Source organism: Lytechinus variegatus, chromosome 11 (genome assembly GCF_018143015.1).
Source record: "Lytechinus variegatus isolate NC3 chromosome 11, Lvar_3.0, whole genome shotgun sequence".
NCBI classification, from domain to species: domain Eukaryota; kingdom Metazoa; phylum Echinodermata; class Echinoidea; order Temnopleuroida; family Toxopneustidae; genus Lytechinus; species Lytechinus variegatus.
Genome location: NC_054750.1, coordinates 27481607 through 27507823, shown reverse-complemented (window position 1 = coordinate 27507823; position 26217 = coordinate 27481607). Strand labels below are relative to the sequence as shown.

The following is a 26217-nucleotide window of genomic DNA, read 5'->3' as shown; positions in this document are numbered from 1 at the left end:
AGGTAACCGCTTCTACAAATCTCATTGGAACTGTCAAAAAACGCAGAGGACCCCGTTGCAGAAAGAGAGTTGCTTAAACGAAACCCCACAAACATGACAAAATAAATGAAAGTGCAGGTCCCGAATGTGCGCCGTTGATTGATTGAAAACCGAGATGGGAATGATTTTTTAAAGTTGCGTTTGATAGCAACTTTTTCTGCAACGGAACCCATATTCGTTTCTTTTTGTTTCTGTGATGCAATCATTTCTGGAGTCGTTCGATGAGGGTGTAGAGAAAGGGATTGAGAGAAGAATTGATGGGGAGCACGAAGACAACCAGCCAGGCATAGACATCAGAGCTGAGGATGATGACGTCGGATTGGACCAGGATACCGAGGACGATGATGGGCATCCAACAGAAGAAATCCGTACCGACGATGAGTGACATCTTGAGCGCCATCCTAACGTCATCAGAGGAACCAGCGGCCTTGCGTCCGACCTCCTTACGGGTGAGACGAACCTTGAAGAAGATGGCGATGTAGCAGAGGAGAATGACCACGAAGCTGATGAGGTTCAATCCCAGGAATACAGCGATGGAGAACTGCCAGGTCGAGATGGAGGACGAGGCGATGATGTTGTACCGGGTGTGGCCGAACTGGGAAAACGTGTAGGTGTCGAACTCGGAGTTGAAATCGGTGAGCTTCCGGATGAGTGGAAGACCAACGCAGACATCGCTGAGGCTGTACGCGTCAGGGTTGGAACGGTTCACGAGGATAGAGCCGATGGCAAGGAGGATGGATCCGATCCAGATCATGGACACAGCCACACGGGCAGAACCTACGGTGAGTCGCCGAAGACTGAACGGGAAGATGATGGAGATGAAGCGATCGACGCTGATCAGGGTTAGCATGAAGACGGAAGCCTCGCTGCTGAGGAAGGATACGAAGCCAGCTATCTGGCAGGACAGGCTAGACCGCCACTCCTCGGCCCTGCCTCCCCAGAAATACGTGTCCCCGATCACCAGATCCATGACAGCCAGGATCACCATGTAAACGCCCATGAGGAAGTCCGCAACGGCAAGGTTGGTGATCAGCGTGGATTGAATGGACGCTATGGGCGTCGAGTTGGGCGAACTGGTGGTGAGGCGCATAAAGACGACGATCGCATTACCGACGAGGGCACTGATTCCTAAGATCCAGATGAAGACTTTGACCGCATCGTTTTGGAGAAATGTTTTACGGCAAGTGAAGAGAGGATGCGGGGGCTCGATGATGGTGCAGGTCAAACTATCAGGCATGATGCAACATATCCGAGGGTCAAACACAAATCTAAAGAAAAGAGAACAAGGACAAAATTTAAATTAATCTCATAAGGCCTTCGAAATTCAATGACCCTCTGAAGAAATAAGTTTAAAATGGCAAAATGATCAAGATGACTATCAGTCTCATTTTGTTTTAAGATTGAAGGGCTGCTGTCAAGGTTTTCTACATAAACATTTTCACTGCGACTTTTGATAACAAAATATTTTTATGGTGAGAACAGTGGGGTAGTTTGATTTGATATTATTTTTTTCTTCTGCATTCATATATTATTAAAAACCAATTAATTTTGCATGAATCATAGAGGGAAAATATGTATAATCATATGATCTACTGCCAAATTATCAAACACAATGTCAGAAGGAAGACTGTAATCATAAGCTGATTGCTTAAAAGAAAAATGACAATTCTGGCATAAACATGGAAAATGACAATTCTGGCATGATAAAAATGGCCTTACGCAGCGGGGAGGGACATGCAGTTGCCCCTAGAAATTTTGAAGACTTCCAATTTTTTACTGAACATTTTCAAACATTCATCACAAGTGTGCTTGCAATCCTCCAATTTCACTTTAGAAAATGCAAAAGCGCCCGCATGGCAATCTTGGTCGCTTCGCCTCCTTGCTTTTGATTCAGTCTTTGAATTTTTTTCTGTATCTGCCCCCTTGAAAATATATCTGCATTTGCGATGGTGATCAAGGGCATACAAGTACACAGTTTACACGTGTTAAACGATATCAGATACTGGGTTACAAAATGCTGGATCAGCCGATTTTAGCTGTATATTTCGCGATTATGGTGATGATGATGATGATGCTGACGACGATAATAATAATGATGATGACAGAAACAGAAGTGATCTAAAAACAATTGATGACTTTAACCTCTTGCAATGCATGTACTCTCAATCCATTGCTTCATAATCATTATTATCATTGGTGATTTTTCCCCAAGGGGAAAGTGTGCTTCTTGATAATTTTGTTCTAAATTTTTGTACAATCACATTCCCGTGACAAAAACCCTTCTAATTAACATATACTTACAGTGTTTGAAAACTCGGGCCAAACTTGAAGATTTCGGGATAGAGGTTGATCTTTTTCGCCGACAAAAGGTGTCTACAATAAAACACAGCATGTTATTCATACAACAGATACGAAGGAAACTTAATTAGTATGTATAAAATAAATATCTTGATATGAAATTTATTTTATTTCATTTTCAATTTCATATCAATTCTTTATTCCAATTCCATTCAAAACATAATACAAAGTAATATAAATTAACACAAATCAAATACAATTTTACAGACGAGCATTCTTACTTCGTAAAACAAAAAGAAAAGTATAAAATTCAGCATAAATGGAAATGAGGGGGTCCACTAAAAAGCAAAGCTTGTAAAGTGTGGATCCCCTTGGTAATGAAGAAAATATAATCAAATAATTCATATATGCGTTTATATACAGGAAACAAGAGAAGGAACAAAAAGGTCGAAATCATATTGATGTAAACATAATTACAGAACAAGTGCAAAGCTGTTGGTATATGCACATAAAAATATTGACCAGCAACAGGGCTGAAAGGGTCAATTTACAATATCACTACAAAGTATATAAAAACAAAAACAACCACAGCATGACTACAAGTGAAGTGAATATATAATTTTGGGTTAAATGATTGAATGGCATCAATAATTATGGAAATGAATCAAAATAAAGTCAAGTAAAATTATACCCTTTATAATAAAAATAAGTGGGTGCGTTGTGGGCTTGTGGTCAAGACTCTCGTCAACCATGGCGTGTTCTCTTTCAGCAAGGTATTTACCCACATTGTGCTGCACTCACCCCAGGTGAGGTAAATGGGTACCGGCAGGAAGTAATTCCTAAAAAAGCCAGGGTGATATAGGAGCGCCTTGAGCACCTGAGCAAGGTGGATACGTGCGTTATACAAATCCTATTATTGTTATTATTGTTATTTTCATTATTATTAATATTATTGTTATTATTATTATAAAAAGAAAAATACACAATGCAACCAAGATTTGTGAAGTCAGTCAAGTCACAGAAGTACAACTCTCAACTTTGTACACTGAAAATAAACCCCCAAATACTTATTTTTGCTGATTTGATTAGAGCGTCGGTAATTAGGGTGCCATGGGGAGGTTGCCCCTGTGATTTGCAAGTGATGAAGGAAAAAGAGAGAAAATATTGAAAAAAAAAACAAAAACGCGGGGTAAACAGCGGAAGCATTATGAAAATAGATTGCTATGTACAGAGGGGTTTGTCTTATTAAAAGTGGCAATCGGCAAAAAACAACAAAACTTACAGGTCTTCGAGGGCTCTCATTTGCGTGAAGCTTTCCGGGGCGACTTCCTCAATTGGGTTTCCCTGCATATTCCTGTTAAAATAAACAAACTTTTTAAATGTATTTTTAATTACCTGACTTCACAATTACATATCTAAAACATGACAGAACTTGAACTCTTGAAATATGTTCCTTTTCTGGCGGGGTTCACCAACTTTTTTAATATCACTGTATAGGAAGTTTTTCCGAGTTGATTCCTAAAATAGACACGTCGAGTGAATTGATAATAAAATAATAATGACATATTAATCCGCATTAATGCCGCTTAATACATTGGGACGACATCTCTACACTGTAAAAAAATATTGGGTAAAATTTTAACCAGCACGAGGGTCATTATATGTCCAACCAATTTGGGGCAGTATTTTACCCAATACGATAAGCATATTGTCCAGTAAGGTTTAAAAACAAACAGCAATAACTTTAGAAAGGGCAAAATTTTCATCACATTGGATAAATAAAAATGCCCCAAAGTAATGCCCAGTGTTGGTTGGACACATAATTACCCTCATGTAGCATTTTACCCAATATTTTCAGAGTGTAAGCGCTAAACAGACATAATATTATATAAATATTGTTCGTGAAAATTAATAGGTTGGAATGTTCATATTTAATTCTATATAGCATTTTTTCTCCTTAAAGGTCAAGTCCATGCACCCCAAATCAGAAAAAAAATCAGACTAGCATAACGCTGAAAATGTCATCGAAGTCGGATGTAAAATGAAAAAAAAAACTTCTGGAAAAAAAACAAATGATGGATTATGTCAGATTTGTGATTGGTTCGATGCAAACGAACTCGTTGTTGATTATATATGAAAAACCTGAATTCTTGTATTTTCGAAAACCTCATTTCGCCCCACAATGTATCCTTTGACTTCGATATCAGAATTAGAAATGTAACTTTAAAATGAGTAATTTCCGTATATGTGTATAAAGTTGCTATGGGTATAGTCGTGTCATCAGCATATTTACGGGTCGTGTGGTCCAGTGGTTAGAGCATTGGACTCATAATCGCACGCTTGTGAGTTCGAATCCCAAATCTACCATTGTCTCCACTTTGATAAAAAGGCCCGAGAGTGATATCTGTCGTCTATATAACGTCAGTCACTTTGACTGATTAACCTAGACGTAAAATGTTTCCTAGGTAATTGGTTATATGCCAGCTTGGCGTTTACCAGCAAAATGATGTCCTGCCGAGTTCCTACGGGAGTTACCATAAACAGAAACAGAACAGAAATATTAAACACAACTAAAGAATAAAGATGCTGAATATAAATCATTTACATGAATAAGGAAAAGAAACAGGCCCAGTATGGAGCCTTGGGGGACTCTACAATGGGCGATCGAATATTGAAAATAATAATTGTTAAATGAAGTACTTTATTTATATAACAGTATGCTATGGTATAGGAGGTCGAAGGCTTTTGATAGGTCTAGGAATATTCCAAATGAATGGTAATTATTATTTTTTTTTCATTCTTGGATAATAAACCGCAATCAGGCTGTTTACGAGCTGATTTAAAATGTTAAAATATTTTTCCATATTTTATTTCAACTGATAGTACGTTTCTGACAAAAAAGTTTGTGAAATCGATTATTATTACATCCTAACGATCCATTACTAGTCTTTTTGGCTGAAATCTTAGTCTTTTTTCAGGTTATACAATTTACATTAAATGCTGATTTAAACATGTCAAGTACCTTATTATAATTATGTAGCATCTGCATCACCTAAAGATAATATATGATTCCAGTCAAAAGTGAGTAATAGCTTGTTGAGGCTATCAATATTTTCTTTGTTAATGCTTCTTTTCTTAAAATTCATACTGACGTCAGCTTTAGGATAAGACCTTGTAATATGGGTAATTGAAAAATTGGCAAATGGTCGGTTGTGTCGTCATGAAATATTCCAGAATATATATATATTATTTCTTTCACATACATTCGTAAAAATGTAGATTAAAGTTGTCGAGGAATGTGTTATTTTCGTAGAAAAGTTAATGAAGGGATGGAGGGAACTATACATTATATATATTTGTTTTAATCCATTGATACTTGCACCATAACTTTCTTATTTTACATCCGATTTTGATGGAATTTTCAGTGTTATGCTTTTGGATTTTTTCCTTTTATTCAAATCGAGATTTTTTTGGAGGGTGGACTTGTCCTTTAAGCAGCCGGATCGCAACATGCGCTGAGCTTTACTAAAAATGCCATACTTACAGAACAACCAGTGAATCTTCAAGTCCAGCAAGGAGCGAGGAATTGATGGATCTGATGAAATTGTTTTCAAAAATTCTGAAAAATATAAGAGTACGAAATGGACGGAAACTTAACCCAGCCCGCCGTAATTTCACAATTCAATTTCATAATTCAACAACCAGAGAAGTATATTCTTAGCGTTCCAACTTATTGGTCTATGTTATTTCTGTACTGGAATACTTTAAAACGCTTTAGAGTTTACTAGTTACATCAAGTAATTTTATAAATGGCCAACAGAATAATGGTCTTTTCAAAATGATGAGAATGAATTTTCGATTCTCCACTATTCCATTACCACACATTGACGGACGATTTCTTACAGTCTCATTGCAGGGGCGGATCCAGCTCTCGCCAATTGGGGCGGGGCGAAAACAATTTCACTCATATTTTCCCATACAGATCGGACGCTCAAATGTTTTTGAATGGGGTAGACCTAACGGCCACTTTTTAGATTTATTTTCATAAGACACTAAATATGTAATAAATTCATATGTCCTATTTCAAATTGTGCGAGCGTGAAGCGCAAGCTATTTTTTTTTAATTTCATATATTTTTTCCTGAATATTGAACATTCTGGGCAATGCTTGTGATCCTGAATAAGGTGCGTATATGTAACTAAAAAATTTTAATAGTTCTGGGTTGATCTTGAGGCACCTGTGAAGGACTGTTTACAGTTATAAACGAAGACGATTAATATTTTAACAGTTAAATAGTGCAAGTGCGAAGCGCGAGCTGAAAAAACATTTCGACCTAAAAAATTGACATTCTAAGCACTTTTTGTAATCATGAATGGGATAGGTATATATCTAAACAATTGATGCGAGCGCGAAGCCCGAACGGAAAACTGAGATTTCAGACCTAAAAATAGGAAACTCTATGCTTTTTATTAAATCATGAAAATGGTGGGTAATTCCTACATTAAAAATGCGAATGATAAGCGCGAGCAGAAATTTTTTGATATTCTGATCTGAAACTGGAAAATTTTAGCACGTTTTAAATAAAGAAAAAGCTGCGCATCTCAATAAACATGCGTGCTCATGTTTTAGATTAAGATCTAGAATCCTGGCATTCTAAATACATATTTTTTCATAAAACACAATAATGCGAGCGCGAAGCGCGAGCCGAAAGTATCTGATATTGCGATCTGAAAAGGGGTCAATTTCAAGCAATGTGTAGGAAATTGTTAAGTGTATCGCACCTAATAAATGATGCGAGTGCGAACCCAGAGCTGATATATTTTTTAATCATTATTTTGACCCAGGACCAGGACATTCTCAGGGTATTGTGTTATCATATGAAAATGATGACTATCTTCCTATTCCTCTTCCTAAGCACGAGATGAAACTTGTCAAACCCACGTTGGTGTGACTGTAACAATATATATAAAGTCAATCACAGATAAATTATGAATACGCTCATATATCAGAAACCATGCAGTGATTCTAATTCGATTTTTGGATAACAGAGCGGATTCGACTCTTTATATACAACCATCAATTCCCGTTTTGATATGATTCGATCTTCGGAATAAGTAACCTCTTTTACTCAGACAATCACCATTTCTTTCTCTTTATTTAAAAAGGGAATTAAAGACATTCCTTATTTCCAGTCTGGAGTTTTAGGACTATAAATTTGATTTATACTTTGATGTATTCTTTTGTTTCTTGTTGTGAACGCTTTGGGCCGGTTTGAGAAAAGCGCAGTACATAAATAATAAAAATAATGCCAATGATAATATCGATTATAATAACAATGATGATAAAAAATAATAATAATAGTAGTTCATGGATCTTGAGGATAACGAAGATGCATATATATACTTACAAACGTTGTAAAGAGCCTCCCATATCAGCGAGTGATCCATGTCTTAAATCACTCAGGCTGTTGTTCTGCAAGTCACTGTTTTTTTTTTGTCAAAAGAAAATAAATAAATTCGAACATTATTGCTACAAAAACTATTAAGTATATGGATTCCGTTATAAATTCCATTATGAATTCCAGTATTATTGCTATAGTTGTTATCATAATTACACATTTTCGGTTCGAGATTTTGTTGTATTCATATACCTATTACACAGCGTTGTTTACAATTTTATAATACGCGGAAACATGATCGGCGATGGTTATTATGGGCAAGTATATGACAAAATCTTAAATGCTCTCCAAAAAGCACAACCTCTAGCACTTCTGTATTAATTGACAGGCGTGTCCTTGCTTATGGGTGCACCCTTAACAGCTATTTGCACCTTTAAAGCTCTGCACTGGTTTACAGCATGTTAGGGTGAAGAGTAAATACAAATGTGCAACAGAAATACTCAAAAAATTCGTTTCGCCAATTTGATCTTGGGCCCAGCAGCCACTGTGCAGCGCCAGATCGACATAGCTCTAAACCTTGAATCGTTTAAATCGTTCATCTTCAAAAGATACAAAATACATGTGCCTTTGCTAAAGGATGCAACTTACAACTGTGTGTTGGCTCAGTTGGTAGAGCGTCCGCCTCACAACCAGGAGTTCTGAATATCGCCAAACAGGGTAGCAGCAACTGTCATCTTTTAACGTTTTTTTCAGTAGTCTCAAGCGGCCAGGGTTTGGAATTCAGAACTCCTGGTTGTGAGGCGGACGCTCTACCAACTGAGCCAACACACAGTTGTAAGTTGTATCCTTTAGCAAAGGCACATATATTTTGTATCTTTTGAAGATGCTCTTAAAAAGATCAAGTTGCACCTTTAACAATCGGGAATTTCGGATGCAAACATGAACGTCTAGGTGCAATTTTCCACTTTTTCCCACTAAGGGCGCAATAATTTTGTGGCAAATGTTGCGATTAGGACCCAAAACTTGAAAAGCAAATTCTTAGTGTAGAATGCGTTTAACAGAGGAAAATCAGATTAACATAATATTCCCTGGCTACAACTCGACTTCATCTTTCAAACGAAACCAAATTAAAGGAAAAACCGCATGTGACTCCTATTCGTTGTGTAATGAGAAGAGATACTGAGACATTATACGAGGGACAGACAATCAATCAAGAATGTAAAACATTTATCAAAACTGATGAAAATATTTCAAGACGAGAAAAGGAAAAAAGTTTCTTACAAAATAAGAATATTGTCCAGTCCCCGGAAGCAGCCCTCATCGAGCCTCGCTATTAGGTTATATTCCATGTACCTACAAGAATTTAAGAAAATATAAAAAATAATGATGATAATAATGATAACAATAATAATAATGACAATAATAGTACTAATAAATGAATAAATAAATAAATAAATGCATAATAACAGGCATATGTATAGCGCTATCTATTTATAAACATTTTATTCCGAGGCGTATTTTTGAAATAATATTAATAATGCTCAATTCTTGTATAGCGCATCACACATAGTATAGCATAGCATGTCCCAATGCGCTTAAAGAAGAGATAGTGTAAGGTAAGAATAAAGTATTAAATAAAGTATTAAAACAGCATCGGTTGATTCCATACTGGTGTTGTTTCAATACTTCTCTGATGTGGACATATATAGATTCCAGACTCGTGTTAAATCAACACCGGAGTTTTGCAGTGCGTCTTCTTCCATGCGCCCAAAATACAAATACCCCTCATACTAGCCCAAGAAAACTTTTTAGAGCTTTATGTTCGTGAAACATAATTTATTATATCAGACACCTGTATACTGTTAAAATGTTGTTTACATATTAAGCATTTTGGCTGAGCACGTCTTTCTAACAACATTTTTTTTTACTTTTAAACTGAATAAACTGAAATAAGTCTATTGTTTAAGACTTTAAACAATAGTTGATATAGTGACGGTCTTGAAATTGCAAACAACATTTTTACATCAGAAACTTTAAATACATTAAGATATTCCCTCTACTGAAAACTCTCAGAAATTTTGAAAATTCAACGAAGTTATGTCTCTATTCTACAATGCTGAAAATACATATTAACAATTATTACCCACTAATACTAGTATATTGAAATTATGTCAAACATCATAGATTTATTCTTTGGAAATATACGTCCACTCATCTTCCATTCTAGACTGACTGTGATATTAAAACAACAACAACAACAATTAAACATCGAATTCTTACAAGGCACGGAGGTTTGTAAGTCCATCAAACGTCCCGTTTTCAAGGAAAGTCAAACTATTATTAAGCAGTGCCCTGAATGGGGATGAAGGAAGGAGGATTGATTAGGAAAAAAGAAAAATAAGCCAATAACAATCAATTAAAAATAACACAAAGTAAAGTCAACATCGTTATCATCAAACAAAAGACCAATAAACATATCTGTCTAGTGATGCAGAATAAATATTTTAGCCATAATATTGCGATTTTTCTCATCATTAAATTTACTGAAGAATATTGCTGCCGCTGTTCGATGAAAATTCATTCTTAAAAAAGAAAAATTCACAACTTAATGATACTTACAATAAAAATGAGGTAAGCAACAAGAACGATATCGATGGCAAATGAATACTGAAAGATCTTTTTATTTTTAAATAAAATTTAGAGCTAAAAGAACAAGACTTACATCCGCCAAACTCGATTATTATCTCTGAAAATACCGGGAGGTAAATATTCCAGTTGACATGAATCCAAGTAGCTGAAATAAATCAATAACAGAAGGTGAAAATTACCATAATGAATTATGTTTTTAGAGATGTATATTTATTCCTGTTATTTTTTGTTTGTTATCATTTCAAGTTGAAATTCATGTTGAGATTAAAAACTCATCTCCTAAAGCCTGTCTTCATGGTCTTTACCTGTATTAAATTCCTCCAATGATGTCTGTCACTATTCGAATTAATGAGTAGATTATAGTAAGGTTTTACATAAATAATGACTATTGGGCGTTGTGGCGTGCGCCTGTAATCCAAACTGTGGGGAAGTAAAAAAATGATGCAGAGGTTCGAGCCCCGGTTACGTCTTTCGGATGGTGACGTTAAAGGTCGGTCCCAGACGTAAATGATATCTGATTTATGCACGTCTGACAAAACTCAAATACACACAGACACTACTATTACTACTACTAATATAATGATAGTGATGATGCTGCTGCTGATGATGATGATAATAACATTACAATGACAATACTAGTTCTACTACTACTACTACTACTACTACTGCTAATACTACTATACTACTAATACTAAAATAATTGTAATAAGATAATGAATATACTTACATGGCATGAAGTTGATGGAGACCGTAAAATGAAGAAACCTCAAGGTTGCCAAATAAAGGAGTTCCACTCAAGTTTCTGAAATGATAATGATAATAATAAAAATAATAATATATGGATAATGATGATGATGATACCAACACTACTAATAATATACATAAAAATGATGATATTACTACTACTTCTAATAATGATATTAAAAATGATAATAATAATAATAATAATCATAATCATAATAACGATAATAATACTATTATACTACTACTACTAATAATAATGATAATAATAATGATGATAATTATGATAATGATAATAATAACAATAACTACAGTAAAAGAGGAAAATGATGATGACATTAATACATAGAATCGGAAATAAATTGAACTGATTAAAAACAATGTTTACGACTCACATGACAGTGGATTTGACTGCAGAGCTCTTGGCGTAGTCTCCATTCCAGGTTGTAGTGCAATTGACCCAGAATGGTAGCCATTCAGGTTTACTACAGGGTTGTGAGCGGGGTCCCCATCCAGCATAGAAGAAGGACTCACCGCAAGAACAATCATAGGGGCATTTTATTATTTCTTCAAATGGAATGGTAAGAAAATGTGAAAATAATACATTTCAGGATGATTTCATATACATTTCAAAATTTGATAGACACATAGATATTGCAATATATACATACATGTATATTTTGGTAGCGGATGCCGTGTCGCCGGTCGAGTCGGATTCAGTACCATTTCATGGGCTGAATTGCTTAAGTGCACAATTATAGAAGGCCCCTCTGATAAACTACTGTCTAATACGACGGGATCCGCCATTGATTGAAAATACTATCTGGATAACCGGAAATTGCATCTACTTGAATTCGAGTTTTTGAAACAACCCTTGAAAGAAAAAGACCTACATAGACCTCCATAAAAGGCGATACTCCCTCCCCCCAATAAAAAAAAAACATTTTCCTTTTTCTGAGAAAATGACGATTCATTGATTTTATACCAAAAGATATGTAGGAAAGCTGCTGGCATATGACGTCACAAATCAAATAACCAAAATTATAACTTTTTTATTCGTTGATGGATTTTCAACCTTCGCCCATATTTTGTTTCTTATCTTTTCTGCTATTTTTACACTAAACTTAATTGTCAAGGTGAACTTCTCCTTTAAAGAGAGCCATGTATAATGTGTGGGCTGGTAACCATGGTGATATCACTATCATTTATTGAGTGGGTGACCGATGATCATCCCTATTAAGAAGCTTAAAAAAATAACAAGGAGACATAATCTAGGATTTCCAGATGAGTATTAATAATGTACATAAACAAGACATAACAAACAACCCTATTAAATAGTTTTATGATGACAAGAAAAAAAAAATGTTTTTTAAGTTGAACTTAAAGAGAGCAGACGACATTGCTTATATACAGCGTTATGTTTGTTTTTGCTATTTCGAACCAAAGGGGACTATTCTTGCTAGATTGGAAAAAGAAAATGACGCGGGGGAAGAGAGAGAGAGACCGAAATGGAGGGGGGTATACAGATAAAGGGGCGTGTGGGGGAGAGAGGGGGTGTGGTGGGAGAGAGGGGGAGGGGTGTAGGGAAAGAGGGGTTTCTTTTACTTGTAAAAAAGTGGTGAAGAAATTTGGTGATGTGCTTTTCCGTTGGTAGTGTTCATATTTCCGGACATGTCTCCGTGTTCCTACTAAAAAAGAGAGCCCCCACCCCACAGAGGTCTTCATTCTAAAGGTGAACCATCCACAATGCCCCCGGGACAATGCCCCATCCCCACGAGCTTAAATAGCCTAGCCAATTAGGCACCGGCGAAGACATGTCCAATGGCTATACATTCCCAATGACGGTAATAATGATATCTGATTTCATTTGAATTTGATTTGAATATTTTTTTTCACTTTTATTTTCGTATACAATTGATTGATGCACGTCTGTTAAAAATCAAACACACACGCCCTTGCACAACCACCCATCGTGACCACGCCCAAGCCCTAGCAACGTCATGTACGTCACAGCATGGTCGTTAGAGTCGACTTACCACACATCTCCTCGTCATCCCCATGAGGGCAGTCTGGCCATCCATCGCACTGAAGTCTGGGTAAGATACAAATATCACTCCCACGGCAATGGAAGGCCTCATCAGGACAAACTGCAGTATATAATACATACACAAACAGCCAATGATTAAAGTAGTAACACAGCAATAATACAAGTTCAAATACACATACACACACTCGCACGTCATTCGCACAGTAACACTGATCCACAATGTGCTGCACTCGACCCAGGTGAGGTAAATGGGTACCGGTAAAAAGTAATTCCTTAAGAAGCTGTGTGCGCTGTGAACGCCTAGGTAGCCGGGTAATATAGGAGCGACTTGAGCACCTAACAAGGTGGATATGTGCGCAATATAAATATCCTATATCATTATTATTATTATTATTAAAAGAGCACACACGCACACGAGCACGATAGGTTACAGTGGGTATAGTACAGGGGTTCTCAAACTTTTTCTTTGAAGGGCCAGATGAGATTCCAAGTAAACCTGAAAGGGCCAGGGCGAAGTGGATACATAGAAAAAAATGTGCGCGAAGCGCAGACTCTTGTGGCCGGGGTCCTAGATGCTCTCTTTTGCAATCTGGCCCTTATTTTGGGAGCATTTAATCCAACAAATTTATAACAGTTTCATATGGAACGCAGGCAAAACTATAAAGGAAAAAAACAGCGAGAGTCAATATTAATGAGAGTCAATATTAATAACATGTTAAAAGAAACCTAGCTGTACCTATTCATACGTGATATTGGGGAGACAGATAATGTCTTGAAGTATCAATTTTTTTTGTAGTCAAGGTAGATTGAATAATAGATCATGTCTGTTGTAGACTCTAACAAGGATGTCAGTCTCCATAGTCGCTTTCAATATGGGAAACGTGACAGTCTGTCAGCAACAAGTTGCCTGAACCTTGGCACAAACGGTATAATTGCCATACGAAGGCACTGGCAATGTTAACTGGTCAAGCAGTGGGGGGGGGGGGCTTCAGCCCCCACATTTTCCAAAACCATGTATAAAAACGTAATGACCATATGACTGCGATTTTTTGCACGGCCAGCACTCCCTCTCCCCCCCCTTTGAAAACCGTTCCGTGGCCCCTGCCAAGGTACTTCCGTATGAGTTAGTTCTTTAAAATGTTCATTGTGGAAAATAAACTTTCGCACCTGTATGCAGATCCAAACATGGTGAGAACAGCGATGGCCATCTAATAAGAAAAGTAGATCGAACAGACAGAAAAGACTCCTCTAACTTTATTTAAAAGTTAAATCACTTTGACTGCCATTACTTATATAACGAATGGGTCTATACAAGGATACACAATTTAATGATATTGAGCTATGTTTCATATTGTGAATTAAAAGTGATTAAAAACTCCAGCAGAATCTCGCGGGCCGGATTGAGAAGCTCTGCGGGCCGTAGTTTGAGAGCCCCTGGTCCACATGGTATAGTAGAACAAGAATTTTTTAAATGTACAATGAATAGTTAAATTGGCAATTTGTAATACACATACAGAAGGTAATTTTAGCAACTATGCGATGCCTGCGATGTTGGACGAAAATGAGTCAAGGTTTTCCTCCTCGAACCGTTTATCTGACATAGGTTTTTTTTTCATAAGTAAATAGATGATACTACTATCATCCACACGCACACCCGGGAAACGTGACCTGCACACAATAGGATCACGTATATGGCGCGCCATTTCAAATGACGATTTACTCAAGTTTCACAGGCCTAATTCATTCCCCATAGACTCATGTGTTAAATTGGCACTTTAAAAATTTCATAAAAAATAAGGGTGAAATTCGGGGGTCGAATGTTTACTACCAGTGGATAGGATTTATATCTGGCAATCCATATCTGACCAGAAAAGGGTCCCTCGACCGGCTCATTTTAAAAATAAATTGGCGTGTTTGAAGACACCTTCGGGGGGACCAGATTCATCACCTCAAATAGCAAAATAGCCCTAATCCTTCCGCCAGTCAAAATATAGTCCAAAATTGGTGATATTTCTTCCCAATTTGGGAAAAGGAAGTTTAGTAAATACCAAAAATAGAATCAGTGTAAGATGGACAATCATATGCATACACTTTGTCAATCAGCCATATCAAAATAAAAAAATAGCAATGGGTTGGCTCGAATGAATATCTATGGCCTGCCACTAGTGATTAGGCCCGTGTAACCCTCACTTGTTTTCAAGCGAAGAAAAAATTATCGGGCAAACGGCTTGCCATACACACATCACGTATTCCATATTGAGCAAGGACGGTACCATGCTATTCTAAAAAAAAAAGACGCTATTTTATACCCTAATACTATAATGAAAAAAAAGACTAAGGGGGTGGAGTGCTGGAGTGCACGCATGCGCAAGCGCGTTATTCAAGTTGCCTGTGTGTCCAACGTTCTTCGAGCTATCTTCCTCAACCATATAGTCATCATACGCTATCTCCCTGTCACACAGTCACTAAAAAAGGATGTTTGAAAACACCAGCCCTCAGGTGTTTAACAAAGCACCATACAGTTTCATCATAACACCAATAGTGTCAAACTAACAACCGTGATGTATTGACCACCGATGTGCGTTGAACTAACAAAATGGATCTAACACTGATGTTAAATACTTGTGTAAACACCAGTGGTTTGGTTTTAAACACTACTGTGCATAACTGGAGTGGATGATCATGTACAATACTAATACTATTCATCATTTAACTTGATCTTTATGCACTTTGCTTTGAAATAGATCGAAGGTATCTACTTTAAACTATACAGAATCAAAATTAAGACCTTACTAGGATATATAATCTAAAAATAAACGACATACATAATTTCATATTTTAAAAAAGTATAACACCAATAATCATACAAAACCAAGAATAAACTAACAAGAAAAAGACTTACAACCACAGTCATCTTCGTCTGAGAAATCATGACAGTCAACAATCATGTCACAATGAGAGTGTTGGGTGATACTCTGAGTTCCAGATGCACAGATGAAGTCATCAGTGGTGTTTGTGACAATATCTGAAAAAGGGAAAGAGCCTTTGCTTTTACATCAAATTAATTAACTTTAAAAGATCTGATATCATTAAATTCACTAGTTTTTATGTACAAGCTTAATGCCAGAATCTGACCACCTCTCTTCAGCGACATTTTTGTTTCAAATTCTCAAATCTATTCTCTCAATACTCGTCACAGCAATCGCCTACGCCCTCCAAATGTTCGAACATCCATTGCTTTTAATTCATTTAAGACTTATATGTACTTCCCCAAATTATGGAATGAAATTCCAAATGATATAAAAAAAAAAGAGTTCTACCTTATCAAGATTTAGATTTTTATGCAGGAAAATGTTATTTTCCGTGTTTTGATCGTATGCATGTAATCTCACATCTTACATTAGTGCTTCTTTCCCCACCCCTTAACCTCATCCTTTTTTTTCTTTTTTTTTGCTGCTGCAGGAGTGTTTCACTTAATTTTTATATGAGATTTTTAATCTTTAATCTTGTTATTTGTAATGTATTAACGTATCGTGGTGAACCCCTTTTATAAGCATCGCTTCTCCGGGGTCTCAGAACCATCTATTTGTTGTTTTTTCTGATACTTTGTTAATACTGTATACTGTATTCTTTTTATCCTTTGGATGGTTGAATAAATAAATGAATGAATGAATCATTATATCTTATTACTGAGTCTGTGTGTCAACCTGTAATTGGTTTAATATGGTGATTTCTAATTCAGTGGATGCCCTTGAATTGAAAAAAACACCGACACTATAACCGTATTCTTCGAAATAACGTAACTTGACATATATGTGCATGTATTTCGTTAATTGATATTTAAGTTAAACTTTTCGTACTCTTTAAGCTGTGCAAATATATATATTTGTGTACATAGGCTACTGTTTTTTTCCAAGTACTAGTTGCGACCCATGTTTACATCATATTCGATTACTCTTTCCAAATGCCATGCTCGTTTGCTGAAACCTTCAAGGATAATCCGTGAAATCAAGTTGAAGAAAAATAAAAAATTGAAATACAACTCAAGGCCTGACTTGAAATTAAAAATGTTCAAAAATTCAGCGTTCAATTCATCATGTAAAATTTCAGCTTCAAATTTGAATTTGATATATGTTCTACAGGATATCCTCTTGGTCGCTATTGTTTGTGTTTATTGATGATTGCAATGTTGTATCGTTCATTCCGCTCATATAAGATTAGATATTGTTTATTATTAGACTTTATTGTTAAGTTTGTATTTCAATAATTATCGAAGTCCCTCATATCACTCCACACTCATTAAGTAAATTCAGCTGAAAGTGAAAGTAACTTTGATCTCAAGAAACCATGAGCGAATCTTAATCCTCAATACATAAACGGTGATCAATATAATACCTATTGGCGTAGCGCATGATGACCTTTACAAAAATATGTTTATCTTTTGAATAACGCATTATTTTATTGTAAGGCAGGTGTACATGTTTCAGTTTCCGATCGAATGACAATAAAATAATTTTTATTATTAATGAAGACTGCTTAGAAAAGTCTAAAATAAATCAATAGATACATCAAAACACACAATAGAAAGGAAATAAATGAAAACCCAGTAGAACTTTGCCCATCTGGGTCCCGTAACACAAATGTTAGGGATTAATCGCTAGATAAAACAGCCTATCAATCAAGATCGTCGTTGCATCCGCATTTTGCTCATAGACTGACGAGGAACCAATCAGAATTGTTCTTTCAAACTAGCGATCGATCGCTAACCTTCGTGTTACGGGGTCCTGGTTTACAAATTGACAAGTAATAAAGGATTACAAATTTCCAGTTCTCTCTTACGGTTATCCGTTGTGAAGATGTTCAAGGCGAAGCCTTTCAGATCCATGGCCCGATCGCTGCAAAACCGAACTGCGAGATGGCCACTCGCAAGGGACAGTGATGTCACTTCATTCGTGCCAAGTCGATATGACGTCACAGTGTTGTCTTGGTGCGAAGTGTGGGTGAAAGTCAGCAGGTCCCAAAATCGTTCGATCTCGAGCGAATAGAACAGGACTCTTATCATCTGATGCACGTGTATCAAAATGTAAGTGTATCTTTGGTTATTTTCATGACATATCAATTACTTAAGTATTTGGAATCACAGAATGTAAATCACAAAGCGAAGATTTCAATTGCAGTAGAAGTCTCAGAACCATTCTCATCAAAGTTGATATCTCCCTTATTTCAAACCGAACCATTGAAAACCGTACGAGGTCGACGGAGGTCAACTTAGTGTGAACACACTGGTACTGGAAGAGGAAGTACGCCATCAAACATGATTGAGATATCATGTTGTGCTTCATCAGTTTGGTTTGTCAGTTAAAGGTATTGTTTAACTTTGTGAGCAGCCGATTTAAAAAATTCTCAAACCAAGATGAAACATGTGTACAAGTGCATGTATTAGAACTAATAAACCCTGAAAACAACCATTATTGAGAATGAAAAGCTAAAACTACAAGGCAAACCCCGATTTTGTAAATAGGTGTGTTATAAACGCATAAATAGTACACATAAGTGTATGGGATGAAATTAAGATGGTGTTTCCGGTCACTTTATATTTCAATTTTTGAAGCACTAAATAATCATTTTCGAACGTAATTTTTTCTGCGCTTCATTTTTGTAACATATCACAGACACAGGTGACAAGTGTGACCTTCTAGCTCAGATTTTTTAAAAGTCAAACCATTGTTAACCAATCACTTTAAGAGCAAAGGGCGGGGTGGGACGATCGTCTCTAAGTTTTTTCAAGTACCGGTATAGGCTATAAACAATGGGGGAAAGCAAAAGAGGAAAAAAAAAACAGAACAGAGAGTATGCGAAAGATCAGTACGTATCAAAACGCACGATCGGGAACGATCTACAGATAAAGAATCCTTATTTTTCAATTAAGGGGAAAAAAGGCGTTTTGTTTAGGTCGTCGACTGCCAAACGCCTGTACGTATGTACTTCTCAGCACACAAAGTTATATCCTTTATCTTGAAATGATAATGGTTCTTTAATAATTTATCACTCAATCTTTTACAGGCCTTAAAAGATGTGGGATTTTGACCAACAAGTCCGTGACAAAACATACATTCATTTAGCATGTTCAGGCATACCTTGTCTTCCGGTGAACTTTCAACGATGTATTCTTGGCTGCTATCGTAAGGGTATGGGTCTGGAAAGTTAGGTGATACCAGAGTGGTCACGTACTTCAGCTCATCTACATCCTGGTTCCCCAAAACTCCTGTAAAGAAAAGGATAACTGGTTTATACCCCGTTAAACCAATGCTACGCCCCCTATATACGCCCATGCAGCTCTCGCCGCGTCAACGAAAAAGTAGGTAGTTTTCGCATTAACTACGGGGAAACTCTCTACAACCCGTCCATTCCTTTGAAAATGCAATTAAAATCACAATGGAGAGCTGAGAGACTTTTGTCGAAAGCTGGTGGACTGGGACAGCAGATCTTCCCAAGATTTGCACCTGACGAACAATTGCAAATATGTTGTTGTCCAGGCTCAAGAAATTCCGGTCACGAAATTATTTTTCCCGCCGGCCGTTCCACCTAGGCCTATATACTTTCGACAAAAGCCTCTCAGCTCTCCATTGTGATTTTAATTGCATTATCAGTGCCTGTGGAATCGATGCGTTGTAGAGAGTTCCCCCGTTGGGAAAGCGAAAACCCCCTAGTGTCATGGCGCAGATAAAACTGCTAGTATACTTCACTGAGAGCCTAAAGAGACTTGTCATTGCTGTGTCAGAGTTTCAGTCTATGATATCTGGAGTCACACTTTCCACCACTGTGGACTTTAAACAAATCCACAGTCCACGTATCAGGGACGCCGTCTGAACAGTGCGAGTGATGACGCAGTGAGAACCTTCTTAGGTCCATCGACGTTTATCAATAGTGGACTAACTAAAAACGTAGATATAGCAGCATCTCCGCCCATGTCAGCTGCGTGCAGCACTACGCCTATTTTAGTTGTCGTTACGCCAAAACAGACGTAAAAACGCCGGTGTTAATTTAACACCAGCCCGGTATCTATATCGGAAAACACCAGTGAGGTGTTAAAACAACACCAGTTTAAAATCAAACCGATGTTGTTTTAACACTAATTGGTGTTGCTTAAATGCATATCTGGTGTTGGCCTAACGCTACACCGGTCTTGCTTCAACACCTCCCTGTGATACCAGGCTAGTGTTAGATCAACACCGGCGCTTTTGCACTACACTGCAGAAACTCCGGTGTTAATTTAACACCAGCCAGGAATATTATGTCCACACCAGAGAAGTATTGAAACAACGCCAGTTTGGAATAAAACCGATTCTGTTTTAATACTAATTGGTGTTATATGAACACCTATCTGGTGTCAGACCAAAACCAAACTGGTGCTGCATAACATTTCTTCGGTGTGAACATATATATAGATTCCGAGCTGGTGGTTAATGCAGTGTAGGTTCTTGAATAAAGTCATCGACGGACAGATTTGAGTTTTATCCAAGCAAATGCCAACGCAAACCGTATGAATTCTACTAATTTGTATTAAGGTGTGTATCAATATATAAAAAAATATGTCAGAATTGTATTTTGTAATATCTGGTTATGGAAAGGATTTTCTTCAGAAATGTAATATGCACCATAATTATATAGGCCCCTGATAATGCCCGGGTTATCAGTATCGCAATGATCTGCTTAGGTATTTCCATGCCGTTTGTGATGGAACTATTTATCTTTTTATCCAATATTGTAATTAAATTGCAACGGGAGGGAAACCTGTGCTTGTAAATCCACGAGAGATTATTTTAGAAGCTCTTCAGTTTCGTAGAAACGAAGTATCTCTATATCTTTGAAGCTACAGTTGTCCTGGAATAACCGATTCCACACCGAACAAAGCTGTTACGATTTTTTTTCCTCTTCCAAAGCCCTAGTTCATTTTGGACAGCGGGCATTATGAGCACAAAACAAGTTTAGGGGCACAATATGGTATGACAAAATTTCTTGAAATTCCCGCGCGAGGAACCAAATTTTTGACTATATTAAAATGAAAATCTAATTTTGTGATATATTTTGACATGATATTATAAGAAAACAAAATATCTTATCATTTTCCTTTCCTTTTCTTTTTTTATTTTGGAACTTTTTTTTGGGGGGGGGCATGGACCCAAGGCCCCCATCTGTATCCACTCAAGACAATGACAGATACATTTTAAGGAATGTAGGATTTCATGATATAGATTTGTATGTCACTAATCTTATAATGCGAGTGCAAAGCGTAGGTGGAAAATGGGACATTAGCATTTTTTTGTAATCGTGTTACGTACGTGTCTCACTAAGCAAAGAATGCCAGTTGATTATTTTTTAATATCTCCCTTGAAACAAAAAAAATACGACTCGAGAAACATTAAAAAATCATTCAGGGTAAGCTGATATTGAAGAGGAGAATGCAAATTAAATTATCTCTTTTCTTTTTTTAGACTCTTAGTTCTCAAGTTCTATTTCACCACAAAATAGCGAATTTCTCAAAACGACACAATGACATGTTTCATACATAAAGTATCCAACTAAATGGTATATTGCAAAACATAAGGTATACATCATTTGATTTATCCGCAAGTAGACGTAAAGCTCCGAAAACCTGTAAGTCATGCTTTGTATTATTATTTGTAATGCTAGAAATCTTCTTCTGTATCCTTCCTCCGCTGTCGGAGATCGGCTGTGTAATTATACTGCATCATGTGTTGAATATTCTGACGTAAGTTTCAGATGAATTTCACATAAGTATAACTCTCAAAATATAGGTTTTTGCGTTAATTTAACCCTAAAAATCTAGATTCTTTAATATCAGAAAAAATCAGCACAAGTTTAATGATTAAGATAAATTTTGATTTCTTGTTTAGAGTAATAATTGGAATCAATTCTGCCTTAGTTCAACGCTCGAAATCGAATTCTTGATAATAAAGAATGATTTTCTACATAATTTTCATGCTCATAATTCGATTCTTGATAATAGAATGGTTTTCTAGATTAGTTTAACGATCGAAATTGAATTCTTGTTTTTCACAATGATATTGTGACTTAGTTCAAAACTCGAAATCAGACTGAATTCTTGCATTACTTTAATTCTCGGAATCGGAATGAATCTCGGCGTTAGTTTAACCCTAAAAAAGACTGGAAGTATTGAGGGCCATGATGACCTCCTCCCCCTACTGATCTCGGCCGCCACTCGCGCAATCGCGCCGAAATTTGGCACGCACATTCTTAAGTGATTTTTCCCCTATGTATTTCTTTTTTTTTTAAATTTCTTATGTATTTCTTTGTCTTTTCATCTTTTGTATTTCATTGTTTTTTTTTTCAATGGAAATCATAACAGACCATTTAACAACTAAATTAAACCTTGAATGAATTAAGCAGACCAATTAGAATGAAAAATAATCACCCTTTTATGAATTTTATCTTCAATAGACTTTTCGGCATGACATCGTCTCGTAAGAAGTCATGTGGTGTCGCGATACTGTACCTGTATGTCGCGAATTGGTGTCAAAAGTTGCGCGAGGCTTCGAACCAAAAAGTCATAAATTGTGCATCGTTATCTTTTTTTGGAAATGTTCTTCATTAATTCAACAACTAAAATAGAATGAGTTTCTGCATGATTAATTGCTTGAAATGAAGATTCTTGGAGTCTGAATAATTTTCTCCAATAGGTTGACACTCAAATTGAAAAGGAAATTCTAGCACCCTTTTTTGCTTGAAATTCAGTTCTTGATATCTCGAAATGTATTTCATAACATCAAGAATTAAATAAGAAATATGTAAGTCATACATTTTCTGCAAAAGATAAGTTTAATGCTCGAGATCAAACGAATGTCTGCATTATTTCCGGAAAACAGTATTTTAACATCAAACATTCAATTATTGTTATCATCACGAATTTAATTCTTTATGTCAAGAAATGAATTGGTACATTTTTTATTGGAAGAATCTAATCAGAAATTGATAAAGTAAAATGTGCACATGTGTTACAAGCTCTTATTGGACTCTCGAAATTAACAAAAAAAAATCAAGCAACACATTGGTGCTTGAATCTTGCAATAAAGAATTATAATCTTGTTATTGAGTTCGGGAATTCAAGGCTTTTTGTTTCTTAATATTCTGAAATGGAAATAAGTATTTAAATTGTAAAAAGGGCTAGCCAGACACCCTCACAAGAGCACCATAACTGTAACGCACGCACGGCATGATATTACTTTTTTATCCTCATAGACTATTTCAAATCATTAGAATACAAAAGCACACCGCACTTACTAATATATCAAGCAACCCTTTATTATTTTCCAGTGTGTAATGATGAACCTAAAACCTATTATCACAGATGTCATATTCCTATTTAATCCAGACTATAGGCAGTTATGTATCAGTAAGTTATGTATCAATAAAGCCTACAGTCTAAATTACAGGGATTTAAAATAAGTCAACATGGACTGTAGTTAGGGACCAATCGAATTCCGGACTTAGTTTGAATCCTTAAGATTTATTTTTAAATCTCGAAAGATTTAAATTTAAATCATTTGAGATTTAAATTTTAGTCTTAAGTTTAAAACTAAATCCAGAAATCGATTGGTCCCTAACTACAGTCCATCTGGACTTATTTTAAATCCATGTAATTTAGAGTGTACGGAGAGTGGAAAATGACCGGCGACCAGCAAAAGTCCAGTTACAATATAATCCTCTACATCCTCTAGCTAAGACTTTTTCACAAATTTATTCGGATGTATTAATACACTGATTACTTTCTTTTCCCTCCTAAAATGCATTTTGATGTATTGCCTTTTTTCTTTCTGATTATTTCTTAAAGCAAAATATAAACCCTGTAATTCCAGGTCTGGAATTTTGTGTGTGTAATATCTTCTTGTGTAGGATTATTGTTTCCCCGATCCTCTTATCTTCAGCAGATTTTTCATCGTTTGTATAGAGTATTTTGCTAATCTTTCATATAATTCACAATGAACGCTTAAAGTCCAAAATATCAAAAATGAAAAAAAAATCATGTACAGCAAATAATTATTCCATTATTCCAGCGTACATATTCAGGAATTTATCGTATTGATTTAATGTTCAAGTATCCACACTGCCATGCCAGGATTAAGTTGATTAGTTTTTATGATTTTTTTTTTGCATTAATGCATATATCGAATATAAATCATTTCAGCTTTATTATGAACAAAATAAACAATATGATTTGCGACAAATCATATAAAAAGAGCCATTTCAGAATGGAAATTCTCTAAGAAGATATTAATGCGAAATATTTTGTATTTCTGTAGAAAAGAAATCATAGGAATAATGCAGTCCTGATCTTTACCTTTTCTGTTTTCTTTTTCTTCCTGTTCTTCTTCCTTCTTCTTGGTATTTCTGCTCTGATAAAATATCATTATCATTATAATTTGTGCGTTTTTATCATAGCTGTTGTAATTATCATCAAAAGTGTACATGGCCGTACGCAGCTGGGGAAGGGGGAGGCCAGGAGCAGTACCCCCCCCCCCCAAAAAAAAAGAAGAGATTTGGGGGTGGGACTTACAGCTTTTACTGAAAATTTTCATAGAATTCAGCAAAAGTATGCACGTAATCCTTCAATCACTTTACAAAATGCAAAAGCACCCAAATGACAAGCTCGGTCGCTTCGCCCTCTCACTTTAGAGAATTTAAAAAATAGAGTTGTTTCGGGCAATGCCAAGTGATTTTAAGAAAGCCTTCATCTTAGAAATTGATTAACTTATCACAAAAATTATTAATCAAAATTATATTGCATATTTGCACGATAGATGTTATTCCGAAGAATTGAATATTTTGGCGAGATATTTTTTTTCACTCTTAACGCATAATCTAAGCCTTGTAAAATAAAAGTTCAGCAACTTGAAACCAAATTAACATTTCGGTAAGCTTACAAATAGAATTTTCCATGAAATAAATACTCTCTAAAAAATGAAGTGCTAATTCAGCTCTTAAAGAGCATGCATAGTGACTGCACTTCGGAGTGCTGATCTGTCTAGTTCAAATTTGAACGAGAAAAATCAACACTCCGAAGTGCAGTCACTATACACGCTCTTTAAGAGCTGAATTAGCACTTCATTTTTTAGAGTGTACAAAGTGAAATAATGTGCCAAACTTGATTGAGCTTTTTTTTTAAAGCAGGCATTCATTAATAATAATAAATCAAAATTACAAATTTATAACAATGATATAGCATCAAACATACATAATGATCAAGCTACAAAGGTGACAATTGTGTAAAGTAGTAAGTAGATATAGACATAATTCATTTAAAAACAATAACAAATAAATTTAAATGCAGAGGCCAGCTATCGTAAGTTGAAAGCTTGAAATAATAGCAGCCAGGGGAGAAGAGAAGGCTACATGAAAACCAGAAATACCGGGTCTTTATCATTTAAAAGTGATGTCACTTATATTGCTTGAAATATAATAAATTTTATGTAATAAATGATATAAAATTCTCGAAATCAATTCTAACCTTCATTTTCTAATTTGCAATAAGAAATAATCAAAAGTAAATACCTGTTGACAGAGTAACTAGGATCAGAATTTGCAGTGACATATGCATCTTGGTCGGATCGACAGTGCAGCTTCAGCCCAGCATTCCAAGGAAGGCTTTATATCGTGCTTCAGTATCGAGGAGAAGGCATGAGAATTTTGATTTACAGCAAGGAGAAGCACTCCCGACTGCTTCTTTTTGTCTGAAAAGGAATGCTTTTAAACAGGGACGTCTACCTCTCATGTCCCCGTTTTAAGTACGCGAGGTGCGAATGAGTTTCATTTCATGGCGCTTTTGTGATTGGCCAAGACATGTATATGCCTCGCCGTGATTGGCTAGTGCACGGCACGTGACTGAGAAGGTGCATCACTCCGATCTCTCTTATTACGATACACTAAAGCGAGAAATCGTCACGCCCAACTAAATGATCTCTGCGTATGCTGTGAACAACAAATCGAGTTCCAAAGTGAGTTTCAA

At 36.1% G+C, this 26217-nt stretch overlaps 1 protein-coding gene across 1 annotated transcript; it reads right to left on the bottom strand.

Annotated features, from left to right (window-relative positions):
- Positions 1-25883, bottom strand: LOC121424581 (G-protein coupled receptor GRL101-like). Its single transcript, XM_041620323.1, has 15 exons — positions 25764-25883; positions 19310-19437; positions 18012-18234; positions 16075-16197; positions 13162-13272; positions 11521-11692; positions 11112-11186; positions 10458-10529; positions 10016-10087; positions 9017-9088; positions 7745-7819; positions 5882-5956; positions 3620-3691; positions 2341-2412; positions 1-1307 (listed from the first exon to the last, which is right to left on the bottom strand). The coding sequence occupies exons 1-15, from the start codon at positions 25807-25809 to the stop codon at positions 242-244; spliced, it is 2454 nt and encodes an 817-aa protein (XP_041476257.1). The 5' UTR covers positions 25810-25883; the 3' UTR covers positions 1-241.
- Positions 25884-26217: the final 334 nt, after the last annotated feature.